Raw genomic sequence first — 25,618 nt, 5'->3', positions numbered from 1 at the left:
GAACCCAAACAATCCTTCCAAATGAAACACTAATGACATGCATTTCTTTCAATTCCTTGTTTACACGTTGCATCCAACAAAAATGGGGTGACTTAATTTTCAGGATATCAGTTTTGTCTGCAAGCTTGACCCTGAGTTTTCAATAGCATCATTATATTCTCCATCCCACTCCCTCTCTGATCCCTCTCTTTCATTACCTGTACTGTTCCAACAAAACCCAATTTCAGCTCAAGGAAGAACACTAGATCTTCCATCTAGGAACACTGCAATTCTTGGATTTCAATATTTCAGTAGCCTATCAAATAGGAATTAGAACAATTCTGATGTAAGGTCATCCACCTGCAACATTAGCTCATTGTTTATTCACTCTGATGCTATTTAATCTACTAATTTGCTATTTTTTTTACTTCAGATTTCCAGTAAGTGCTGTTCTGCATTTCAGAATTCCCCTATTTTGTTACTGTTAAGTTTTTCCCCAGAGCTGCCTTCATTCAACTTTAGCTATGAACATTCCTGAAGACAGATTAGTACAACAAATAAGATAGCATTGGATAAGCTTGATCTCCCATCGTAGATAATTCACTTCACTCCTTTCACCTCCATGCATCTTAAGCTCACATTTTTCAGTCATTGTTCTGAAATGTTAATTTGTTTCTCTCTTCACTAACATAAAAATGTAAGAAATAAGACCAGGAGTAGGCCAACTGGCATATTGAGCCTGCTCCACTATTCAGTAAGATTATGGTGGATATGTCCATGGACTCAGCTCCACTGACCTAGCTGTTGCTCTTAATTCTCCTACTAGTCAAAATTCTCTCTATACCTTAAGTACATTTAATGAGGCAGACTTGAATACTTCATTGGCTGGAGAATGGCCACATATGATGTGGGCTGTTGGTGAACTTGAAGTCGACTGGCTCATGGGAACCAGGTATCAGAACTGGGAATTGAGTGGGTGCGAAGGATAAGAAGGGCTCCCGATGGGACCCAGGTGCTGAAGGCTTTCTGGTTGTATCAGTGGTTGGAACTGGAGCTCAGGTTGCCAATGGCTTGAACCAGAGTTTGTGCGGCTGCAGGAACGCTGGAGGTAAATCTGTGGCATTCAGTGTCTCTGAAAGGACTCTCTTTTGCTCTTTCTCTAAATGTTAGGGGGCGCCTCTTTGTTTGGCAAGGCAACTCTTTTTTTGCCTTATAACATGACAATGAAAGGATCCTTGAACTTAAAGCTTGAATGCTACAAATTCACTATTCTCTGGGAGAAACAGTCTTATATCTACACATCTGCATCAGGCTGTTATGTTCCCTAGTTCTGGTATCACCTGCCAGTGGGAACAACCTCCTTTTGTTAGCCTATCTACTGCTTTCATAAGACCGTCCCTTGTCCTTCTAAACTCCAGTATCGTTCCAGGCCACTAAATTTCTCCTCATAAGCTAGCTCCCTCATTTTCAGAATCAACCTGGTGAACCTGTTCTACGCTGCCTCCAAAGTTAGGAGACCAAAACTGCACACAGTACTCAGGGCCCATATCCTTGCTCTTAAGTTCAATCCCTCAAGAAATGAAGAGCAACATCACATTTGCTTCCTTGATTTACCTGCTGCACCTGCAAAACAAATTTGTTACTCTCTGATACCCGTATTTTAAGTATTTCTACTTACATTAGTTTTGTCTACAACTTGTATATAAGAACAGGAGAAGTTGGACATTTTTACCCAATAGCCTAATCCACCTTTGAGTAAAATCATTGCTAATCCTTTGCATCCACTGTACCCTTTGTTTTCAGTTTTTAAAAAATCTGTTGATCTCAGCCTTGAATATACTCAATGATTTAGCATCCCAGAGATATTGCAGGAAAGAGTTTAAAAGATTCACAATCCTCCAAGCAACAACATCTCTCCTAATCCCTGTCTTCAAAGGCAATCCTTCTATCCTAGGATTATGGTTCCGAGAACAGATTCACTATCTCAGCCGGTATCCTGCCTTATCCCTCTTAGAGTCCTTCATGTCTATGCATTGTTTTACATTCAAGTGCATGTTGCCCAGTTCACAATCCAATTGTCCCAGAATTCAACATTGACTCCGACACACGTTTATCTTTCCTTTGTCATGGACATTAAAAAGGTAACAGTGTTCCACTTGTTTCATTGAAGCACATTTGTACCCCAAACCTTGCTATTGCTAAGATTCTTCAAGTTGCAAAAGCTCCCAGGAATGATATGGCAGACGATGAACTATTTTTTGATTTTACAACCAGTTGCTCACAATGTCAACTTTAACAGACATTCCTCTTACAAAACAGGTCATTGTGAAAATAAATAGAGGGCAAATTAGAACAGGTTGTAATTCTTAGATATTAAAAATGAAAAAAACAAATGAGATTTAAGGATGGATGGAAAAGACAGCAGGAAGAAGTAGGAGGTGGCTGATTGCACAATCTGTGGCTTGTAAGTCAGCAGGGTGTGTGGGCTGAGTTGGGTAGAATATGAGAAGAAATATTTCATTTGATCTCACCTTTATTGTTTCTTTCCTTAGTGTGGAAATGGCCTGAAGTATGGCCATTCCTATTATAGCCATGACAGTGAATTCCATGGGGTTGAGATATGTAAGTGTAAATAACCCCACTTGTTCGCTGTATTTGGTTGTGCGCCAAATAGCAGAACAGAGGGAACAGTACTGCTGAATGTTATGCAATCTGTTTAGGTGTCATGGTGGGAATATGTGCAACTAGTGTGATGTGGGTGTGAGCCTTCAATGGTGCTATGTATGTGAGTATGTGGTACAGTGTGGAAGGGTTCAGCATAATTCTGAATTGATAGAATGTCAGAATCAGAATTTATTGTCATGAACATGTCACAACACACAAATGTTTGCAGGCAAGTGCTGGGAGTGTGGTGAATTGAAAAGTGCTTGAAAATAGTATTACAGGGGAGCGTGGCAAGATGGCATAGAGGGCAGACATGCGATCCCACCTTTCCTCAGCCAGTTTTTTAAGCATCCGTCTTTAAAGTTTATATAAAAGTTGTACCTTTATTTTTGGGAATATTAGTGGGTCATAATGGCAACTAATGTTAAAAAAAACGAAAGTTCAACTACAGAAGAAATTACCTTTTAAAAATGCTGAAGAATTGAGGCCTACCTGTTCAACTGAAGCCTCGGAATTGTCATTTGGAACCTCCAAGGCACAGAGAACTCCTGCAGGCTGAGTATTACACCGGTATCAATCTTGTCTACACAAGATGGCGCTGGCATGATGACGAGCTCGGCTGGAGTCGATCTGCTCATTTGCGATGTCGGGCACGCAGGTGACCTAGCTGAGAAGAGCCCTTAAGCCCGGGCTGCCGTCAGGTGGGCCGGGGACGCGCGGAATGGCGTCGGAAGCCGCCTCTATGCAGTCCCTGGCCTTACCGGGCATGTGTGGTGCTTCAAAGGTCTGTGAGCTACTGGACCGCGTGTGGGCTGTGGGGGGGCCCGAGCGATGACATCGCTGTCAGGTGTGCAGACCCGCAGCTGCACTGGGAAGGGACCGATAATGCTGGAAGAAGAGGAAGACTTATCTTTAATGAGCAGTTCGCGGGAATAATTGGAGGAGGAGTCTAGAGAAGGTAAGCCTCAAAATTTGGAATTGGAATCTGGAATGGAGTCTGTTTGCACAGTCTTGGAAGGGAATGGCTATCAATATGTTTAAACAAATGACTCAAGAATTTCTGGATGTGATAACTAAAACATCTTATATGTCTGAAGATATATCTACAGTTAAGAGGGATGTCAGTAAATGTATTAAATCAGTGCAAGAAAATTGAAACAGCTTTTTCTGAATGTAAAATTCAAGTTGAACGTAATAAGGAAAAAATTGAGAAAGTGGAAGATTCATTTGTGGATTGGGGAATCCAGAAGAAAGACTTACTGATAAAATTGATTCATTAGAAAATCAAAGTCGGAGAAATAATGTGAAAATTGTGGGTCTCCCAGAAGACATTGAAGGGTCTGATCCAATAAAATTTTTCAAGAATTGGATTCCCGAGGTGTTGGGCAAAGAGTTTTTTTCAGAAGGTTTAGTATTGGCGAGGGCACATAGAGCAATATGAAAGAAACTGTTACCGGGACAACCGCCATGGGTGGTCTTAGTTCATTGCCTGAACTATCAGGACAGAGAAATGATATTACGGTTGACGTACAGAAGGCACGACACAGTCAATCTCCACTGATGATTCAAAATAACAGAGTATTTTTTAATGCAGATTTGAGTCAGGAAATTATTAGGCGACAACGGGAATTTAATTTGGTTAAAGAAATACCGTGACAGATGGATTATAAATTTGTTTTTTGATACCCTGCTGTGGCAACTTTCAATCTCAATTTTTTGAGAATGACCATGATGCATTAATTTTTGCTAATTTATTACAGGATTTACGAGGACATGGAAGAGTTTCGCCACTGTCGCCTTAAAAGAAAGCAAATGGAAATGGAAATGGGCAAAATGGGAAGAATGGAAAAAATTGAAAACAATGGAAAGAAAGAAGTTTTAACACAAAGTCTTACTGACATTGAAGATCTGGAACAATAATTGGGAATGGAGTCATTGGGTTGAATATATTTACAGTACTGGATTGTATTGATGTGAATGATGTATTTCTGGCTGGGGTGGATGAAGAGGACTAAAATATTTGATAGTCATCTGCCTAGTGGGGTTTACCACACCCAATATTTTAGGGTGTTACTACCTTTGGGTAGTATTTTTTAGGGGATAATTTTTTTTTTACATAAAAAAATATTTATGGGAGGGAGAGTGATTTTAAGTTACTATAAGGGGAGCGATATTTTGTAGTAAGCGATTATATTGTTAGTTTATAAGGATGTCTAATTTGAAATTTGCAACTTTTAATGTTCAGGGGTTAAATAATCTGATTAAGCAAAAGCGAGTTTTGGCTTATATCAAGAAAATGAAAATTGATATTGCCTTTTTACAAGAAACACATTTGACTGAGAAGGAACATATGAAATTAAAGAAAGATTGGGTTGGACATGTGTTTTTTTCTTCATTTAATTCTAAGGCAAGTGGTGTAGCAATTTTAATTCATAAATATTTGCCTTTTGAATTGCAAACTATGGAAGGGAATACTGGAAGGGTTTTAAGGGTGAATTGTAAAATTTTTACTGAATCTTGCTTAATGTTTATGCACCTAACATGGATGATGAGTGTTTTATTTTGGATGCTTTTTTGTTATTAAATCAAGCTAATGAAAGTATTTTAGTTGGGGGAGATTTTAATTGTGTCTTTGACCCTTTGCTGGATAGATCCCCAAAAAGTATAAAGAAATCAAAGATGGCGATACAAATTGGGGCCTTTATGAAGGATTTAAATTTGGTAGATATTTGGAGAAGGGTTAATCCTACAGAGAAGAATTTTTCTTTTTACTCGTCTCGACATGATTAATTTTCTAGAATAGATTATTTTTAGTATCGGCACATTTACAAGGAAGGGTACTACAGGCGGAATATAAAAGCAGGGTTATATCAGATCATTCTTAATTATTTTTTCTTGCGTAAGTTCAGAAGTGGTAGGTTCATCTTATAGATGGAGAATTAACACAAAGTTGTTGAAAATACCAGAGTTTGTTACCATTGTTAAAGAACAAATTACTTTGTTTTTGACTGAGAATGCTAATTCAGTAGAAAGTCGTTTTGTGTTATGGGATGCATTAAAAGCTTACTTAAGAGGACAGATTATTAGCTATACCACTGAAACTAAGAAGCAGTATATGGCAGAAAGTTTAGAATTAGAAAGGAAAATTGATGAATTGGAGAAGGAATTTCAGAAGGAAGTGACAGAAGATTTTTTTTTAAAAAGTGGCTTTGGCTAAACTGAAATTGTATTATAATACATCGCAGACTTATCAATTTGAACGTTTAATTAATCGATCTAAGGAGCGTTACTATGAGTTGGGTGAGAGGGCATATAAGGTACTTGCATGGCAGTTGAAGATGAAACAAGTTTAGAATTCAATAGTTATCTATAAACCTCAGGAAATTAATGACCAGTTTTATTCATTTTATTAAAAAAATATATACTTCTAAGGGGAAACAGGATAGTGGTTTTATGGATTCTTATTTATCTAAGTTAGCATTACCAGCATTAGAAGAGGAGGATGAGATGGATCTGGAAGCTCCATTTACAGAATTAGAGATTAAGGCGGCCATGTTGGAGATGCCCAATGGGAAGTCACCAGGTGACGATGGGTTTTTGGTGGAATTCTATAAAACTTTTTAAGAAGATTTATCTTCAGTGTTTGAGGAGGTATTACAACAAGTGACTGAACAGCATGAGTTACCAGAATCTTGCTCTAGTGCTTTAATTACTGTAATCCCAAAAAAAGATAGAGACCCATCGAAAGTGTCTTTGTATAGACCTATTTCTTTATTGAATGTCGATGCATTCAATGCACAGGTCAACGAGAAGAACAGGTTGACACCAAAGAAAGCTCCATCTCCCTAATGAATGGGTCCCTTTCATAGCTGCTGCCAAGGAGAGGAGAACCCTATCCAAGGTGAACCCACACAAGGCAGTGGGACCAAACAACCTATGAGGTTGTGTACACAAGGACTGTGCAGGACAACTGACAGTGATCTTTATGGACATCTTCAACATGTCACTGCAGCAGTCCATCGTCTGCGCAGGTTTTGAGACAGTCACCATGATACCAATACCAAAGAGGGAGATATTAACAGGCCTCAATTACTGCCCAGTGGCACTGACCTCCATGATTATGAAATGCTTCGAATGTCTGGTGATGGGCTGCATCAAAGCCACCTCCTAGAGACACTGGACCCATTTCAATTTGTCTAAACATAGAACCATTCCACTGACGATGCTATGAACTTGTCCTTCCACTCCATCCTGACCCACTTGGAGAACAAAGCCTCATACACCAGGCTGCTCCTCATAAATTTCAGCTTGGTGTTTAATACAATCATACCCCAGAGGCTCATGGAGAAGTTGTCCTTGTTCAGATTCAACACCCCTCTCAATAACTGGATTCTGGACTTCATAACGGAAAGACTACAGTCTGTCTGGGTCGGTAGTAGAACAGTAAGCACTGCCACACTGAGCACAGGCACACTTCAGGGTTGTGTGCTCAGTCCACTCCTGTTCATGCTACTGACCCATGACTGCAATGCCAGATCCAACTCCAACAGTCATCAATTTTGCAGATGACATGACAGTAGTTGGCCTCACCAGCAACAATGAGTTACACTACAGAGAAAAGGTGGATAATCTCACGAAATGGTGCGAGTTCCAACATAGACAAGATGAAGGAGATGATTGTGGACTTCAGGAGGACCATAGTCAACCACCCTCCAATGCACATCAATAGCTCGGTAGTGAAGAGAGTAGAGAGCACCAAATTCCTTGGAGTCCACTTTAGAAGTGACCGGTCCTGGACACACAACATCTCATTTGTCGGGATGGTGCAACAACGACTGCGACTCCCTTTACAGGAGATTGATTGAGAGCATCCTGACGTGCTGCATCACAATGTTGAATGGTTGCTGTAGAGTGTAGAGCATTGGATCAGAAGTCAATCCACAGGACCATAAGAGCAGCAGAGAGCATCCTTAAAGTCTCCCTCCTCCCATCAATAGGATTTACTAAGATCATTGCCTAAAGAGGCCTCTCAAAATCAATGAGGACCCTTCCCACCTGCATGCAGCATCTTCCAGTACTCCCTTTGGGAAAGAGATGCAGGAGTATCAGAGCCAGACAACCAGGCTGAGAAACAGATTCTTCCCACAGGCCATGAGACTTCAAAATGACTGTTGAACTGCTCATAAAAAGCCTCTGTGAGTCGTATTTATTTAACAATAACATTTATTTATTTTAATATTTGTATATAAGTGCTGGGCATATGTATCGTTTGCCTGTATGTGTGTTTGCAATGAGTTGCACTGAGGACCAGAGAACACTGTTTCATGGTGTTGCACTTGTACGATCAGAAATTGAACTTGAAATTATGTTATAAATAACTGTTCGATCATCTCAAGTTGACACATTTACAACATATTCCTGCAATCATGATATAATGTTCTGTTTACAGGTAAATTGCATTGATGTCCCTTTACAAAAGACAATCGAGGATCCAAAGAACTTTGCATAGTAAAAAAGGTAGAAGAGGGTCACATTCTTTTTCTGGATTTTCTGTCTTTCCATTAAATTATAGGTTTAATTTTCCTTTTTGCTTCTTGGTGTGGGGAAATGCCCTTATTAATTGATCTTCCACCATTCCCCAGTTTAGAGAGATGGTGTATCACATCACTCACTGCTTACAACTTGTATTTTTTTTTACAATGTCAAAAGTATGTTGAATAATACTGGAGACGATGGAAGTCAAACTCACTTAGAATTTAAAAAAATTCAAACAAAGAATAAATTGATTCCATATAATCTATTACTGTATATTTCTTAAAACTTGCCTCTTTAGATCAAAGTCAAAAATACTTTCCTCTCCTATTTTCCTGACCAGCATGAATGGAACCAATTCTAATAATTTGACACAAGGAACAAGTACATTCTTTGGAGTGTTAGGTCTGCTTTGTTCGAGAATGAGTGAGTCAGACACCAGACTGAGTCGAAATCAAGGTTCTTTATTACCGGATTGTAACACTTGCAACTAACAGTGTTAGTTGGAGAAGGCGCATTCTCCCGATATCAGCAAGTGGTGTTTTTTTTATACCTCAGGACACGCACTTAGTAAATTATCATACCATTACATTGTCCAATGAATAAGCTGTTGCTACCCTTCTCTGTTAGTCTGCTGCACATCATCTTGTTATTGCCACACTTATCTTGAGCGTACAAGGTCACACCTGCATCCTGTTACTCCTTAGTACTGGGTGACTCCTTCTCCGGTCCCAACTCATGATGTTTTTACCTTACAGGAGGCACAGGAAAATTCAGATCTGACCCATAGCACTGTTCTTTTAAAGACTTAGAGGACCCCAAATATTCTCACCATGCTCCCATCTATTGATTCTATGTCAGGAAAATTAAAGAAGGTCCTTAATTGTATATTGCAGTTAAAACAGTTATTTTATGCCAATGACTGAATAATTTTGTCATAGATCCAGAACAGATTATTTATATAGTTTACTATTTAAACAGCTCAAAACAAAAAACAAATCTGCAGTACATGAGAAATGGAAGATGGGGGTATTGTGAGAGATATTTTTCTCATACAATATGATAAAAGCCACATGCAAAGACAAGCCTAAGCCTCCTTTCAAGGCTGAGAATGCATTTCAACCACGCCACACAGTTTCCAAACTCTCTGCCAATTTTCTGGATAGAAAGGTATATTTTGCATGATGTTCCAAATAATATTTATACAGATTACATGGTATCATTACTCCTGATCCTGATAAGATGGAACTTCTGTGCCTGCTCAAGACACATCTGATGAATATTGTATTTGCAATTTAGTTATTTTATCTTGTTATGCAGTGATCATGATGAAAAGTTTTGTTTGTAAATAGACCTTAAAGTCATCTCTGAAACTAAACTAGAATTTGAAGGACCTTCTCTACAAAATGATGGGAAAGTATAGTAGTGCCTATGGAGGAACCCTTTGAGAACAGTGACCAACATTTGGCAAGCTTCAGAGTTATCCTGAAAGAAGATAGTTAGTTCTTAACTTAAGCCAAGCAGGATTTTAATAGAGTAAGACAGGACTTGGAGGAAACAGATTGGGAGGAGCAGCTCCTCCAGCATTGGAGGACCAAAGGAACTGCTCGCATTAACCATCTGAGGCTCTCATATTCATGAAACAATGTTTATTTATTTATTTGTTTGTATAGATGAAATACTTGTCCTAAATATGCATTATTTTTTTCTGTATGTGTTTTGTGTCTGATTGTGTGTCTGCATGTTTTGCACCGAGGACTGGGGAACGCTGTTTCGTCGGGTTGTACTTGTACAATCAGATTTCAATAAACTTAACAGCTCGAGAGGAAAACCACATTCTATAAGTAGGAGGTCCAACTAAGAGTTCTGAGTCAGTGTCTCCCTGTGAGGGTAATAAACACAGATGGTAAGTTATGGAACCCTGGTTAACAAGGGATTTTGAAGACTTGATCAGGAAGCTTATGTCAGATATAAAAATTGGTATTGAACAAGTCTTGTGATTTTTATCAAATGTATCAAGGAGAACAAGATATCAAGGTAACAAAGGGGAAAAGGGGGCCAGGAATTACCTAGGTAAATTGAAACCTTTTAAAAATATATAAGAAGCAAGAAAGAAGGTAAGGAAAGTAGATGCCCTATCAAGAAGGGGAAAATATAAGAAATACTATATATATTTAGGTACATAAATCTACAGGGCCTGAGGCGATCAATCTCATTATGCTAAGGGAAGCAATGGAGGAAATTTCTGGGACAGTCTCAGAGATTTGTGCATCTTCATTAGCCATGGGTGAGGTACCAGAAGATTGGAGGATAGCTAATGTTGTCCCCTTGTTGAAAAAAGAGCAAGAGGGATAAGCCTAGAAACGGCAGGCCAATGTGCCTTACATTAGTGGTGAGGAAATCATTGGACAATATCCTTAAGGACAGTATTTATATTCACTTGGAAAGTCAGAAACTGATTGGGAAGAGTCACAAGATTTTGTGCAGGGGAGATTATGTCTCACAAAGTTTTTTGAGGTATTGAGAAATCATGGTCAGTAAAATGTTCACAGACTTCAGGAGAGCATGTTGAGACCAAACCTCTGTCCATATCAATGATGCTGGTGGAAAGAGGAACAGATAGCTTCAAGTTCTTGAGAGAATGTTGGTGTTCTTGAGAGACCTGACCTGGATCAACCACGTTGATGTGACTGTGATGAAAATACACCAATATCCCTACTTTCATAGAACTCATAGGAAGTTTGACATGTCTCCCATGACCCTCAACCACTTCTGCAAGTACACCATTGAAAGCATATTTGCTGGCTGCATCACAGCAAATGATATGGAGCTGCTCTGCCCAAGACTGGAAGAAGATGCAAAAGATGGTGATGTATCTTAGAACATCATTTAAACTTCCTCCTTCAGGGAAAGCTGTCAGAATATATTTCTCACATACTAGAAGTCATGCATTTAAGGTGGGGGAAGGGGGAATGGTAAGTTTAAAGGAGATGTGTGGAGGCAATTTTTTTTTTAATTGCACAGAAAGTGGTAGCATAGGCTGCCAGGAGTAGCAGCATTTAAAAGGTTTCTAGATAGACCCATGAATATGAAGGGAGTGGAGGGATATCTGTCATGTGCAAGCAACAAGAGTTTTAGCTTGATTTCGACATCATATTCCTCTTCTAAAATCTGCAGGAGATACTAAGAGTAATTCCACTTCAGAGACAAACTGTAAAATAATTTTGCAAGAGAAACATGTAGTCCAGTAGGTAAACTGGATCTTAAGAACTGATTACGATTTCCTTTGGGATTGTTCGCTTAAATTATAAAGTATCAAAACAGAAGAATGCATTTGCGGAAAACATGCAGACGATAAGAAAAGCTAAACCGTATGAATTGGAAGGTAATGCCAATAAGCAAGATCACTTATAAAATGGATGTTTTATACAATTTTGAGGGTACCCCATTCAAAAAAGGTGCCATAAGCAGAAGGGGCTGAATTGATCTTTCTGTGTTCTTTTATTCTATTGTTCCATCAAACATTTTTCCTGCTTTCTTTCTATACCTAGTTTTTGGATACCTGGTGCTAGAAAGCAGAGTAGGAACTAGGAACGTTGTTAGAGGCATCATAAATGTCTCAATAGACATAAAGGCCTGCTCCATCTACAGGAACAGATCCTGGTCTAGTTTTCAAAACCTCTGGAGAAACAATGAGGAAGAAACAAATAAAGAGGGCATTTCCCCCTTTTTTAAAATCCTGAATCTGGTGCATTGAGGAAAGGGAGCTCTCTGAGACCACGGCTACATCAATCAATCATTTGAGACACTGCATCTTTATTATTGTCAATGTCTAATTCCATTTTTTGACATTTTAATTGGTTTAGTGGTGAACAAATGCCCAGTTCCAGGAGCTTGAGGCATTTTTTGAAATGTGACTCCTTGTCAATGTCCAATACAGCAATGAATCATGATTTTTCATCTTCACATTAATGGATAATTTGTTATTCCAACAAGCCTGAAAAAGTTTAAACTTACTTTGGTTCAGCTCAGAATCAGTAAATATGAGTTCAAACCCTGATTTGGGTTGAGCACATTATTTATTTTGAAAGTTTAAGAACTTAATTGTTCGAGGTGCTAAAATCACATCAAAACCTCATAGGGATCTTGCGATCATCTTGAAGACAAAGCATCAATTGTATTCTTCCTTGACAGTTGTAAATGAGATGCGAAGATGATTAGAAGGAGACAAGAATCAAGACTCTGCTCACTGAATTTAGGATTGCAGATCAGGAATATCTGTTACAAGATCAGAAAATGCTGGCAAAAATCTGGACCTTTCATAAAAACTGAGAAAGAGGGGAAAAAAAACAAGATAGTTGAAGAAGCAGAGAAGGTGAGGGAGGGCAATGAGTTGAATCATTCGAGAGCAGGGTAAAGTAATGCTGTCATTATGGACAGTCAAGTTCCTTTATCTGAGTAAAGTGCTGTCTACATGGGTGAATCTGAGTAATGTTGGATGGTCTAGCAAAAAGATTACTGACCAGCAGGCTCAAATATACAAGACAGAAAAAAGATCAGTGAGATGGCAGGCAAAACGACTGGTCTTCTTATAAACAGAAAGAAAGAGCAAGTTATCAGTCGGACATCAGGAAGAAGGGGGAGGGTATGGCAGACTGAATAAAGAGAACAGTGCACAATGATAAATGTTCAGCTCAATAAAAGCAAACTTGAAATCAAAGTAATTGCAAAATTGTCATAAATTACGAACAAGAAAAAGAGAAAAACTGAAAACGACACTTTCTTTCTTCTGCTCTATAACTCATGGAGGGAAAAAAATACACTAGGCTTGGCTGATCCTTTTCTTTAAACTTTACATTGCCAGAAACCTAGCAGGAACTTATGAACAATAAAGAAAGCAAAAATGAACTGGTAAAATCCTAATGCCTCATCCAGACATGGTATGGGTTGTGGGTTTTAATGATCCCTAAAAACCATAAAGCCAAATTGCCAAGTAGCAGAGCAAGGTGAACTTGATCCTTTTATATTTCCCTATATTACAACCAACCATTACATCCCTCTTTCCACCTCCTTTCTTTTAATCCTCTCAAAGTTCAGATTTATTATCAGAGTACATGCATGGCATCATGTATAACCGTGACATTTTTTTTCCTGCAGGCCAGACAGAATTTCTAGTTAGAGGTAATGCAAAAAAAACTATAATTAAGAAAATAGAAATACAAAAGAGAGAAATGTAAACAAGAAGGAAATGCAAACAAACTGTGCAATACAGAAAATAAATATTCAATAATAAATAATGTACAAAGTAAGAGCCCTTAAATGCGTCCCTGATTGAGTTTGTTGTTGAGGAGTCTGATGGTGGAGGGGGAGCAGCTGTTCCTGAACCTGGTGGTGCAAGTCTTGTGGCACCTATACCTCTTTCCTGATGGCAGCAGCGAGAGCAAAGCATGTTCTGGGTGGTGTGGGTCTTTGATGATTGCTACTGCTCTCCGATGGCAGTGTTCCCTGTAGATTTTCTCGAAGGTGGGGAGAATTTTGCCAGTGATGTACTAGGCTGTGTCCATTACCTTTTTCAGGGCTTTCCACACAGATATTTGTACCCCCAAATTAGGCTGTGATGCATCCGTTACCATACTTTTCACTACACATCTGTAGGTTTGCCAGCACCAGAACTGTTCCAGTGACATGGGGGATTATGGGTATGGAAGACAGCCATTGCTCCCACACTCCCGCACTGAGACATTACCGAAAGTCCAAGTGGCGCATCGCGGTAAGAACCACTCAACCCCCCCTCCCCCCACCATTCATGGCAGCGGCACACAACTGGTAGGGGTGGGTGGGTGATCTGATGGCCGGGGTGGGGGTGACCGATGGGATGGGGAGGGATTTTAGGCGAATTTTAAAACAGAAAGGGAACTGACTGCCTGGCACGTCACTCACCACATCATTGCAGGTGCGAGATCCCCCCTTTAATTGCCAGGTTGGCAATTTATCAGGTAGGTCTGGCTGTCATTTGAAAGGTGCGTCCTGCACCCAAGTCCCAGGAAGGATACCCGGGTGCTTCAATTTGAAAGCACCTAGTGACTCTCGGGAATTTAAATCTGCTCAGCCTCTCCACCTCTGATCCCCTAATGATCACAGGATTGCACTCTCTCCTGTACCACAATCTTTTCCATGAAAGGAAGAATAATCCTATCCTCTTTCCATTTGCTCACTTTCTGCTCTACATCTGGGTCAAACCAAATTTTGCTTTAGCCATTGGTAAATATTAGGTTTTGCTAATGAGTTTTGCATTTTACCCTGTGTTGGAATCTAGAGGTTAAAACATTATGAAAGAAATGATTAATTAATAATTTTATATTTACTGCATGGTTCTGGGAAAAAGAGGAATGTGATGAATTGGTAATCACAGCATGGAGCAAAGTTGGCCGAGCAAAATGGTCTGCTCCCAAATACAAGGAGAGGAAATGCATAAAACGATTTAGGAGGAATGCTCAAACTGAAGGAAGTGGTGAGTAGCACAGGAGACACAGGCCAGACCAGAACAAAGAATGGCCTGCAAGAAACAAAGGGAATGGAAAACCAGTCTAGGAAGGAAGATTAAGGCATGAGGAGGTGTTAAAGAGAACAGCAGAAATTGGCCAGACAGGGACAGAATGGTGATTAGAAATATCTGGGGATGAATTAATTTCTGATCCAATCAACAGGATAGTCTGGCTTGGAGGATTAAGATGGGAGTGCTACAACCCAGATATCTGCAAAACAGGAGATGACTTGTGATAACCCTTATGAAAAAAGATCTAGCAAAGGAAGACAACTTTTGTTCTGTATGATAATGAAATCTAGCAAAGGAAGCCAACTTTTGTTCTGTATGATAAGGTTGATCTATATAAACTGAGCCAACTGGACAATAGGGGTCAGTCTTGGGGAATAGCTCACTGTGCAGGTGACCTATGAACTAACGACTGATCCAGAGCTCTGTTAAGCTTTATTCTTGTGCTGTGTAATAAATTGACTGTTGAACCGAATACCTTCTCCTATCACTTCACTCAAAGAACATGCTGGACTCAGACCACACATAGACTAAATTAAGAGTAAGGTAAAGCCAGAGTCCGACACCTGTCCCACTTGGTTGCATTTGATCTTGCATTTCCCTCTGCACTAATGAAAACTGTCAGACAAAGCTGCACATTTTTTACAACGATAACTCACCAATTTTTTTCTTTCTTCTCGTTTTACTTCTGCAGAAGTTAGTGCACAATAACCAGAAACAGCTGGTATTTGTACTGTGAAAATGGGGCCTATTGCAAGCCGAAACCATATGTGCTCCCTCTTATTCATGGAAGAGAAGGCAAACAGTGACAGTCACCATAGCCAGGATTAACTTGTGTCCCAATGATAATCTTCGCATCTCATGTGAGGTCATTACTGGAAGGAACAGAAGTAGTAAACAACAAAATGTAGGTGTGTAGGTACAAACCATGACTGGAACGATTAGAAGCTGACAGTCCCACCTCATGCTTAATCCATCTTCTTACACTGTCTTTCTCCCTCAACTTAATGCCTCAGGAGGAAGCCTGCACTTTCCTCTTGAGGACCCTCCCAAGATAACTTGCACATTTCAGTATCTCAAAACTGCAATACAAAGAGTAACCAAGTAGAAGTGCTAGAAGACAATATTAGAAAAGGAATCCATTCATAGCCATCAGCTTAAATATTCGCAATGGGTGCTATTTAGCTTAAAGGTATGGGCAGACTACCAGCCCCCCCCCACCCCCACATCTCCATCGGGCACACAAAACTCAAAACGGTCTACCAGTTTCCCTACCTCGGCTGCACCATTTCATCGGATGCAAGGATCGACAACGAGATAGACAACAGACGCACCAAGGCAAATAGCGCCTTTGGAAGACTACACAAAAGAGTCTGGAAAAACAACCGACTGAAAAACCTCACAAAGATTAGCATATGCAGAGCCATTGTCATACCCACACTCCTGTTCGGCTCCGAATCATGGGTCCTCTACCGGCATCACCTACGGCTCCAAGAACGCTTCCACCAGCGTTGTCTCCGCTCCATCCTCAACATTCATTGGAGCGACTTCATCTCCAACATCGAAGTACTCGAGGTGGCAGAGGCCGACAGTATCGAATCCACGCTGCTGAAGATCCAACTGCGCTGGGTAGGTCACGTCTCCAGAATGGAGGACCATCGCCTTCCCAAGATCGTGTTATATGGCGAGCTCTCCACTGGCCACCGAGACAGAGGTGCACCAAAGAAGAGGTACAAGGACTGCCTAAAGAAATCTCTTGGTGCCTGCCACATTGACCACCGCCAGTGGGCTGATCTCGCCTCAAACCGTGCATCTTGGCGCCTCACAGTTCAGTGGGCAGCAACCTCCTTTGAAGAAGACCGCAGAGCCCACGTCACTGACAAAAGACAAAGGAGGAAAAACCCAACACCCAACCCCAACCAACCAATTTTCCCTTGCAACCGCTGCAATCGTGTCTGCCTGTCCCGCATCGGACTTGTCAGCCACAAACGAGCCTGCAGCTGACGTGGACTTTACCCCTCCATAAATCTTTGTCCGCGAAGCCAAGCCAAAGAAAAAAAAATGGTCAGGATACAGTGAGGCACCAAACACCATTGCCAATGGCCAAGGATTGGTGCCATAAGGAGAATGTGTGCCAGGTCTCCAGCTTAGGAGATTACAAATAACTGATGGAAAGAATCGAGGTTAGATTTTAATGGGACAGTATGCAGAAGAAGTCAAAATGCATGGACAAGCCCACCAGAAATTACAACGGTAATCTCAAAGAGCATGGATGATTTTAGCTCCAGGACGATGTACAGAGTTTGAAGACCATGATTTCCAGCATGTAAATAATAGATCAAACAAATTGTATATTTGTGGACAGAACTATAATGCAAATTCAGACTGTTTCAAAGGAAGAACAACTTGCTCCAGGACAAGTTAAATATCAGAACATATAGGAGCAGAAGTAGACCCACCTGCCCATCGAGTCTGCTCCACAGCAATCCAGGTACTGTCCTGGGAAAATTATAGTGTCCCCTTAAAGCAAGAACTATGTCCCTTTCTTGAAATGTCCTTCCTTCACTGCTATCCAAGTCCTGAACTCCTCAGTCATCTTCCAAGAGTTCTACAATTCTACTCTCCCACCAGCATCTACAGGTCATGCTACAGTTAAGGTTTTGTTCTGCATAACAGCATCACGACTAGAAAAGGTGCATGAAAGGCAGGTACTAAGCGGATGTCAACTGATAAGTTGACTTTTCTTTTTGTATGGTATGCTTTGATTCATCAATTTGGGTTGATTACTCTGGCTTTCCTTTTTTGTGTGATGAAGAGGTGCATTATCAACAGCTAAGTGAGGAAGGGAGATAAGGTTCATTCATGGTTCATGAATAATAGGATTTTCTGCTATAATAGTTGAATGCATTCTTCACAGGTAACCCTATTTATTACAAAGAGACTACTGATGTGCTATCAGTGACTTGAAAGACTAGAGTTACAGAACCATTGCCTTTTGTTTACAATAAATGTGAAAGTCATCCTGGGTTGTGACCCAGGCTTTCTTGGGAAGGGTTATGGTGTTGGAGCCTTTATACAGGGTCAAGAGGCAGGAGTCACGGGTACAGTCACAGGACAGGGTAGAGCCACAACTATAAATGAGCTTCTTTTTCCCTTTTCCTCCTCCTGTTCCTCAGTTACCTACTCTATAGTTGGGGGAAGGGACTCTGCTCCTTGACAGAGATAGGCAGCAAATGAAAGTCTACCAGGAATCTTGGCAAAGGTGAGTTATTTCAGCGCACTATTGATGTATATGGCAGCATGGCTTTTTTCATATGTGCAAGTTGTACATCCAAGCCATAAAACTGGATAGCCCTGGTTCCTTGTAACTACCTTTTATATTTTCAAAGGATTTTCACCTTTGTTCGAAGTATAAAAAAAATCTTCTTGTTGCAGAGAGTTCATTTTGTTCATTTTCTTTGGCAAGAGCAAATGAGAGGTACAGAATTCTCTTGAAAGATGTTGAGCTTCCTTATATAATGGCAGCTAGACTGCAGTCAGGAAGCACCATAACAGGTAAAAACCATTCCTGGCAATGTGTTTATTTCAGATTTAAGCCAGGATATACTCACTGAAACAGAAGCTGAGCCAAATGTGATATTGGAGGAGATACTGTAAATTAAAGCTTGGTCAAAGATGGCAAGTATCATTTTGCATACTTCCAATTTTGCTGACAGGACAGACAACAGCAATGCCATATGTACTTTTTAATAGTGTTGATGAGAAATGGGGGAGAAGATTTACAACACATGGGTCTCCTAAGACAAACTCCTTGTTAATCATTAACCTTGTTAATTATTATCTTTGTTAATCAACCTGCCATTAAGTGCCATTAAGTGAATATTGATCACATAATTACACCTGCATCATGTTACAGGGCAGTGACCATTATATAGGTGAACAGTGCCAAGATGGACCATTGGTAAATATGGTGAAACATGCCTAAAGTTGCTCTACTTATGCATAAAAAAGCACAAATGGATTTTCTTTATATCCATTTTCCAGCCTCAAGTGTGGTTATCTCTCACAGCTGAAGGCCTTTCTTCTGTAGTACACAAATGGGCTGGAGAAACTCAGCAGGCCACGCAATATCCATAGGAAGTAAAAGGTAACTAATGTTTTGGGTCTGAGCTTCTCTTTCTGATGAAGGACTCAGGCTGGAAACACTGGATGCTGCAAGACATGCTGAGTTTCTCCAGCACATTTGTGTGTTGCACCACCCCAGTATCTGGAGATTTTCTTGTTTAATGCCTTTCTTCTCCTCTTCCTTCTTCAAGCTATTTGCTCTGCTCTGTAATAGCATCTGCTCATTTTCTCAGTCAGACTGTATTCTAAAGAGAATTCTTAATTGTGTAGCCAAGTCTGGCATTAACTGGTTTGTGCAGGACAAAGTCATTAGCACCTGCCATACTGCCTAAAGACTGGAGCAAATTTAAGTAGAATTACAAACCGATAAGGAAAAATCTAAAATTAATTATAAAATTAACATCTCAAGGTACTTCATGGGTGTTAAGAAAGAAAAAAAATGACACTGATCCAAATGAAATATTAGAGGAAATGAGTTAAAGCTTGGTCAAATAAGTACTGCAATATGCAGTCATCAAAGTCAAGAACATTTTCACTTGACCACTTCAACCAGCTTGTTTTTCTCCATGGAACCATCAATAAGCAATCAGTAGAGACCATTTGGTTATGAAGAAAATTCATTATCTAGAAGGTAGTTAATAATCCCTTTATGGTCCAGATTTTATCTGGTGGGTATATCTATTTATGTGTTTCTAGCAGTTGCCTTTGTAACTAACTCAGAGATGTGAACACTTGCATCAGACACCATTTATAACTTAAGGCCTCAAAACATGCACAATGGAATTAAATTGTGTACCTGGTGCATTTAAAAAAATGATGGCTATTTATATGGTTATTTAAAAAAATATAGATAACATTAACTTGATCTTCAATTCTTCAATCAATAACCTTAATCCAAATCAGTTCTTTAAATAGAAATGTAATCTTGATGAAAAACATGTTCTGCAGACTATTCTCAATGAAAACACAGACCACAGTCATGCATTTGTTCTCCTGAGAAATAATATTTCTTGACTTTTGTTTAATATTTATTGGGTTTTTTTTTAAACATCATCTCATTATATCTAATTTTCAACTTATCATCCATTTTAAGATTCAATTTTTATTCATTCTTCAGAATTCTATTTTCTGTCCTATTAAATGCAGGTGTGTGAAACAGTAAAAATTAATGTTGAAAAAAAAGAAAATACCTCATATTGTGAAGAATATACTCTAACATAGCTTAAGTATAAGATTACCATTCAGGAAAACAGCTTTTTATATGTTTTTCAAGAATAGCTATCTTGTTTCCTCAAATATATCAGGATGAATGATCCTCAATTTTTATCAGGAATTTTTGTTTGTGAGGATAAGAAATGTATTTTTTTAAAAATAGATGACACTGCAACCACATCAAAGAGTAGACTGCTGATGTAGAGAGAAACTAAATCTTTAGATTTGTTCTTTGCTAATCTTTTCAAACAGGATCAGTCCAGATAGTTTCTGGCTCCTGACCTTTGCCCTGTGAATTCCAGGTTTTCTTTGTGGGGATTTCCATGTCTCAAAATCAGAACTTTTGTCCAATGCTTTGCTTTGTTTGGGTAACTGCAGTTTTAAACAAAGGCAAAACTTTCTGGTTTTAACCTAATTCCAAGTCATTATTTTAAAATGAGATTTTTGCTGTTGATTTTTCATTCGACTCTGCATTGCCAGGAAACAGTGCACGTATGCTAAACTTCATACGATAAAGTGTTGATGTAAGTTACAAAGCAAATCAAGGAGCACTAAAGATATTGCTATGTTATCCTGTACCTCGTCTCATGTAGTCAGGGAGATCTCTACTCCATTTGAATAGTTTTAAATGGGTGACAAAAATCTTAAAATGGAATATACACTTCTTTTGCTCCTTTAATACCAAAAATGCGATCAGTGCCAATTCAAAAGTGCAAAGCTGTTACCTGTAAAATCAATGCAATCAGGGCCATATAAAGCAAGCGAAAATCAAGAAAATAAAACTACAGGTTCTGGAAGACTGATTTTAAAAAAAAAACCAGAAAATGTTAGAAATGCTCAATGGGCCAGGCATCTTCTGTGGAAAGAAAATCATAGATAGGAAGTTACTGCTCAGAACTTCAAAATTAGAATGTTAACTTCATGGTGGACTGTGTATTTGACCATTTTATTCCTCCTGAGTTGGCTATTCCCATGATCTCCAGCACCTTTCAGCTTCTAACCTGCCCATATTTTAGATAATCCAATTGTTTGCATCCAACTTGCACCAAGTCCCATTCTTTTATTCAAAGTGTTTTATTGCCACGGAAAAGAGAGCAGAAGGTGGTGTGATGAGGAATTGGATCAAGCCTAGCGAAAATGAGAGGGCATTTGATACATTAAGAACTTGAGGGAAGGAAGAAATATCTGATGGTATCATGGCAATAGAGGGTGTGGTCTGTAAGTGTTGAGGTGAGATACTTGTTTCCCTCACTGTTTTTATTCCTCTGCATTGATGATCCTTATCTCCATGTGATGACACGATATTAACCTGAAATGTTCTTCCAATCTTTCTATTTTCACAGATGCCTTACTGCATGTACTTTTTTTTAAATTATATTCTGTTAAAATTGAGAAAGATAACCTATGAGAAATAAGGAAACATCTCCATGTTTTGACAGCATGATTGTGAGGCAGAAGTCACAAAGAATTAGGTCTACATATATCATGTGGAACAGGATTGAAGGGCTATTTTAGTTTGTTTGTTCTTAGCAGAGTAGATTCTGCTGACAGGAAACACCAGAAGAAAACCAGTCCAAATGTGACATCACAAAGTGGTGGCCTGTGATGTTGACCATCCCACAAAATACATCAATGCCAGGTCAAACTGCTGCCCCTAAGTAAACACTATGAATCTTTTGCACATCTTATTGATTCAGTGCAACTTCTTTTGTTATCTTCAGGTCATCCAGCTCTTTCTCCATTTGTAAATCAGAAAAATTAACATCTCAAATTGCTGAATTTTCTCCTTTACTTTCCCTTTTTTTCCTTCTGACCGTTTACTAACCTGAAATGTCTGAATGCACTTGGACAAACAAAAGATTCTTGCTCAATCCACCACACATAAAAAGGGTATTGATTTGGTGTCCAGCATTCTGCATGGTTTCCAAAATGTGACGAGTTCCCAACTGGATAAAAGAACAAACACCCATCAATTCAAGCTCTAAAGTTATCAAAAAAATTATTTTTAATGTCTAATGACTTCAGCTTTACCAGTGCTCCAAGATGCCACACCACAATGATGCTTTTTATTTCAAGAGCAGTCATTCTTCCCTCACCTCCGAAATTGAATTCTTTGGTCCATTTTTGGTTTGTATCTAGTTTGGATATGTCGATCTTATTGTGAGCAGAACAAATCTGGGCAATTTTCCACCTTGTTATGTAGATGCCAAATTTATACTGTATTAGAAATGCTTGGCTATAGCCACAGCTAGCTCAGGGGTGCAGGTCTTTCGTACCACAGCAAGAATATTCATTAGGCATGTAGCCAGGCTTTTGGCTTTCTATTCAAACCATAGAGCATGACAGCAGAGAAAACAGGGCTTCTGACCCTGCTAGTCTGTGCCAAACTATTATTCTGCCTATTGATATCATATAGAGTGCAAAACATTAGCTGGAGGCTGGGATCTGTGAAGATGAGAATCTTAGGAGAATCCAAGATGAATCCTCTATTCGGCACATACAGCTGAACAGGATTGTGAATGCTTCAGATCACAGAGAAGGTAAAAAGATAAACTGGGAGGGCAGTTATGTTTTGCAAAAATCTGAAAGCTTTTGCTGAGGTGAAGTTAGAAATGCTGGACAATAAACATGGCTTCACTCAGGTAAGAGAATCCAGGCAAACATAAAAATATTATCTTTATTTTCCACCAACAGACAAGGTATAATGAATCGACTAGTCTTATTGTGGGTAGCAAAGCATTGTTGTGTATTCTATGCTATGTTAACACATTTCCTCTTTAAGAACATTCTGTTTATTTCCTCTCTGAGTGTGTAATCATGGGTGTAACAATGAAGAAAACAATTTTACATTTGGCTGCATTGCCTTCAATTCAGACGACTCTTGCTGTTGTGCTTTCGGAAGGTTTTTTTTCTAAATGATCAGAGATATTTAATTTCAAAAATTTGAAAATATCTCAACAGCTGATTTTAAATTAAAAACAAGAGAACAGTAAGAGAGACAGCAACAGGCCATTCTATCCATGATGTCTGTGCAAACCATGATCCACCGCCACATGGACTATATCCCTCCATTCCTTGCAGATTCACATGTTTGTCTAAATGCCTCATAAATGTCACCGTCATATCTGCTTCCACCACCTCTCATTCCAGGCACCTGCGTGTGTGTGTGTGTGAATGCACTTTTTGGTTTGTATTTCTAAGCTATGTGTGTGTGTGTGTGTGTGTGTGTGAATGCACTTTTTGGTTTGTATTTCTAAGCTATGTGTGTGTGTGTGTGTGTGTGTGTGAATGCACTTTTTGGTTTGTATTTCTAAGCTATGTGTGTGTGTGTGTGTGTGTGTGTGTGTGTGTGTGTGTGGTGGGGGGGGAGGGGGGGGGAGGTGTGCGTGCCAGAAAATATTGCCTTGTAAATTTCCTTTAGGCCTTCCCCCCCTTTTTCACCTTTAAGCTCTGCACTTTAGTGTCTGGCATTTCCACCCAAGGAGAAAGATATCTACCCTCTCCATGCCTCTCCATATACTTCTATCAGGTCTCCTCTTAGCCTCCATCAGCAAACTTGAATACCCCTCCTCCAAATCATCAATATAAGATAGTGAGGAGCTGTGGGCTGATTCATTTTATAAAGCAATATCTGGGGGAAACAGGATTTATGCAGTAGGTTCGAAATCAGGACAAAGTCATTCAGCACCGGTCAAACCATTCCTGCCAGTCTTACCAACTTTAAATAAATCAATGAGGAACCAAAAACCCATAGAGGTACATTAAGAACCAAAAGGCAATGAAAAACTGCCTGCATAAACCCTCTAATTTGCTCAGGAGGGGGTAGCTTCCTTCTGCTGATTAGGTCCAGCTGGGCAGGATTAAGAGAAATTGTTGTCTTGAATTCCAAAATGGAAGAGAATGCGTCAGCTCAGTATACTGATTATTATCTTTCTGCCAATGGCACCATATCCTACAAGATCACCTTTGCCAATATCTCAAACTACTTATTGCAAAAATTATGTCTGAGCCTTTTTTTGATTTGTCAACAGAACATAAATCAGTTGAGCACAGGAACAAGCCATTCTGCCCACGTTGTATGTGTTAACTATAATCCCAATTTAAGTAATCAAAAATGCTTGAAATGCCTATGTCCCTCCATTCTCTGCACATTCATGTGTCTGTCTAAACGTCTCTGAAATGTTGCTATTACATCTGCTTCCACCACTTTCCCTGACAGCGCATTCCAGGCACCTACCACTATCTGTTGAAAAAACAACTTGACTCGTAAATCTCCTTTAAACATTCTCCCACTCAATTTAAAGCTATGGCCTCTAGTATTTGACATTTCTAAGCTATGTCCTCTAGTACTCGACATTTCAAAACTATGCTTAGAAGTTTCTGCCAAATTTATCTTTAGACATGATTAGTATTTAAAATTCAGATTTCAAACAATGAAAGCCACAAACGCCTAACCCAAATTTACCTTTCAAATATAGGGTTGTGATCTGATAAGAAGTTAATAAAAGCAGCAATAGGACCATTCAGCTTTTTAAGCCTGAACTACCATTGCACAAGATCTTGACCGATCTTTTACTTCAGTGCCTCATTCTGTATTAATCCCATATCTCTTGATCCCCTTATAATTCAAAATCCATCATTCTCTGCTATGAATACACAAAATGACTGAAACTCCAGAGCCCTCTCAAGCAGAGAATTTCAAATATTCACTACCTTTTGGGTAAAGAAATTTCAGTCTTAGTCCTCTTTATTTTGAGGCTGTGGCCTCCACTATTAGACAATATAGTCATGTGAAGCAACATTGCTATATCTATGAAACCTGAGAGGATCTTGGTGAATTTAGATCTGGTTGCTCAAATTGTTTCAATTTCCACCAGTGATTTGATTTCTGACAATGTTCTGCCATTCTATGATCACTTAAAATGAAGATAATGTTGCACTTATAATGAGAAAACATTATAGAAAAAAGTTCAAAATATAGAATAATTAAACATTTTACTTACAGCTATAGCTTGAACTGTGGCTAAGTAAAGCTTAGCAAGATCATCAAGGCTGTTGGATAGTGCCAACCCGCTTACCTATTCGTGAAGAAGAAAGGGACTTAATTACCACTTTAAGACACAACTCAAGTCTGAAGTACAATTACTGCATTTTCCAATTCATTTTGGAATAGTTAGGAAACAATTATTCTAAATAATCAACACAAAATTCATCCTGAAAGGTTACCTGCTGAAAGGTTTGGGAGGAATGGATAGTGTTTAACTTCTGCACTCAAAATGCAGTCCAATGCACTCAGGAATGAGCTAGCAGATTTCCTATTTCAATGTTATTTCAATTAAAACTCCATCACATTTGTTTATATAGGTTCATAGAGTTATGAAACAAAGAAACGAGCCCTTCGGCCCAATGCTTCCAAGATGACCATGATGCCCATCTACACTAATCGCATTTGGCTGTATTTGGCCCACATCTCTCTGAACCTTTTCTATCCAAATATCATTGTAATTGTATCCATGAGTAAAACATCAAAGTCTGTAGATGCCATGATTGAAG

The 25,618-nt window shown here is 39.2% G+C and overlaps 1 protein-coding gene and 1 long non-coding RNA gene across 10 annotated transcripts in view; one reads left to right on the top strand and one right to left on the bottom strand.

Moving 5' to 3' along the window:
* The window catches only part of LOC138763784 (uncharacterized), a 45,194-nt gene extending 39,949 nt beyond the window's left edge, over positions 1-5,245 (top strand). The window contains exon 2 of the long non-coding RNA XR_011357784.1: positions 4,404-5,245. This is a non-coding gene — a long non-coding RNA (uncharacterized lncRNA). The remainder of the gene's footprint in view (positions 1-4,403) is intronic.
* Positions 1-25,618, bottom strand: part of fggy (FGGY carbohydrate kinase domain containing) — a 347,777-nt gene that overhangs the window by 85,558 nt on the left and 236,601 nt on the right. For all 9 annotated transcript variants that reach the window (XM_069938509.1, XM_069938508.1, XM_069938507.1 and 6 more), the window contains 2 exons: positions 25,069-25,143; positions 21,891-22,011 (listed from right to left, as the gene is read on the bottom strand). In XM_069938509.1, the coding sequence (XP_069794610.1) occupies positions 21,891-22,011; positions 25,069-25,143 (196 nt within the window). The remainder of the gene's footprint in view (positions 1-21,890; positions 22,012-25,068; positions 25,144-25,618) is intronic.

The sequence above is a fragment of the Narcine bancroftii genome, chromosome 5 (assembly GCF_036971445.1).
Source record: "Narcine bancroftii isolate sNarBan1 chromosome 5, sNarBan1.hap1, whole genome shotgun sequence".
Lineage (NCBI taxonomy): Eukaryota > Metazoa > Chordata > Chondrichthyes > Torpediniformes > Narcinidae > Narcine > Narcine bancroftii.
Note: the sequence above shows the minus strand (reverse complement) of the source record. Positions and strands in the feature narration are given on the sequence as shown.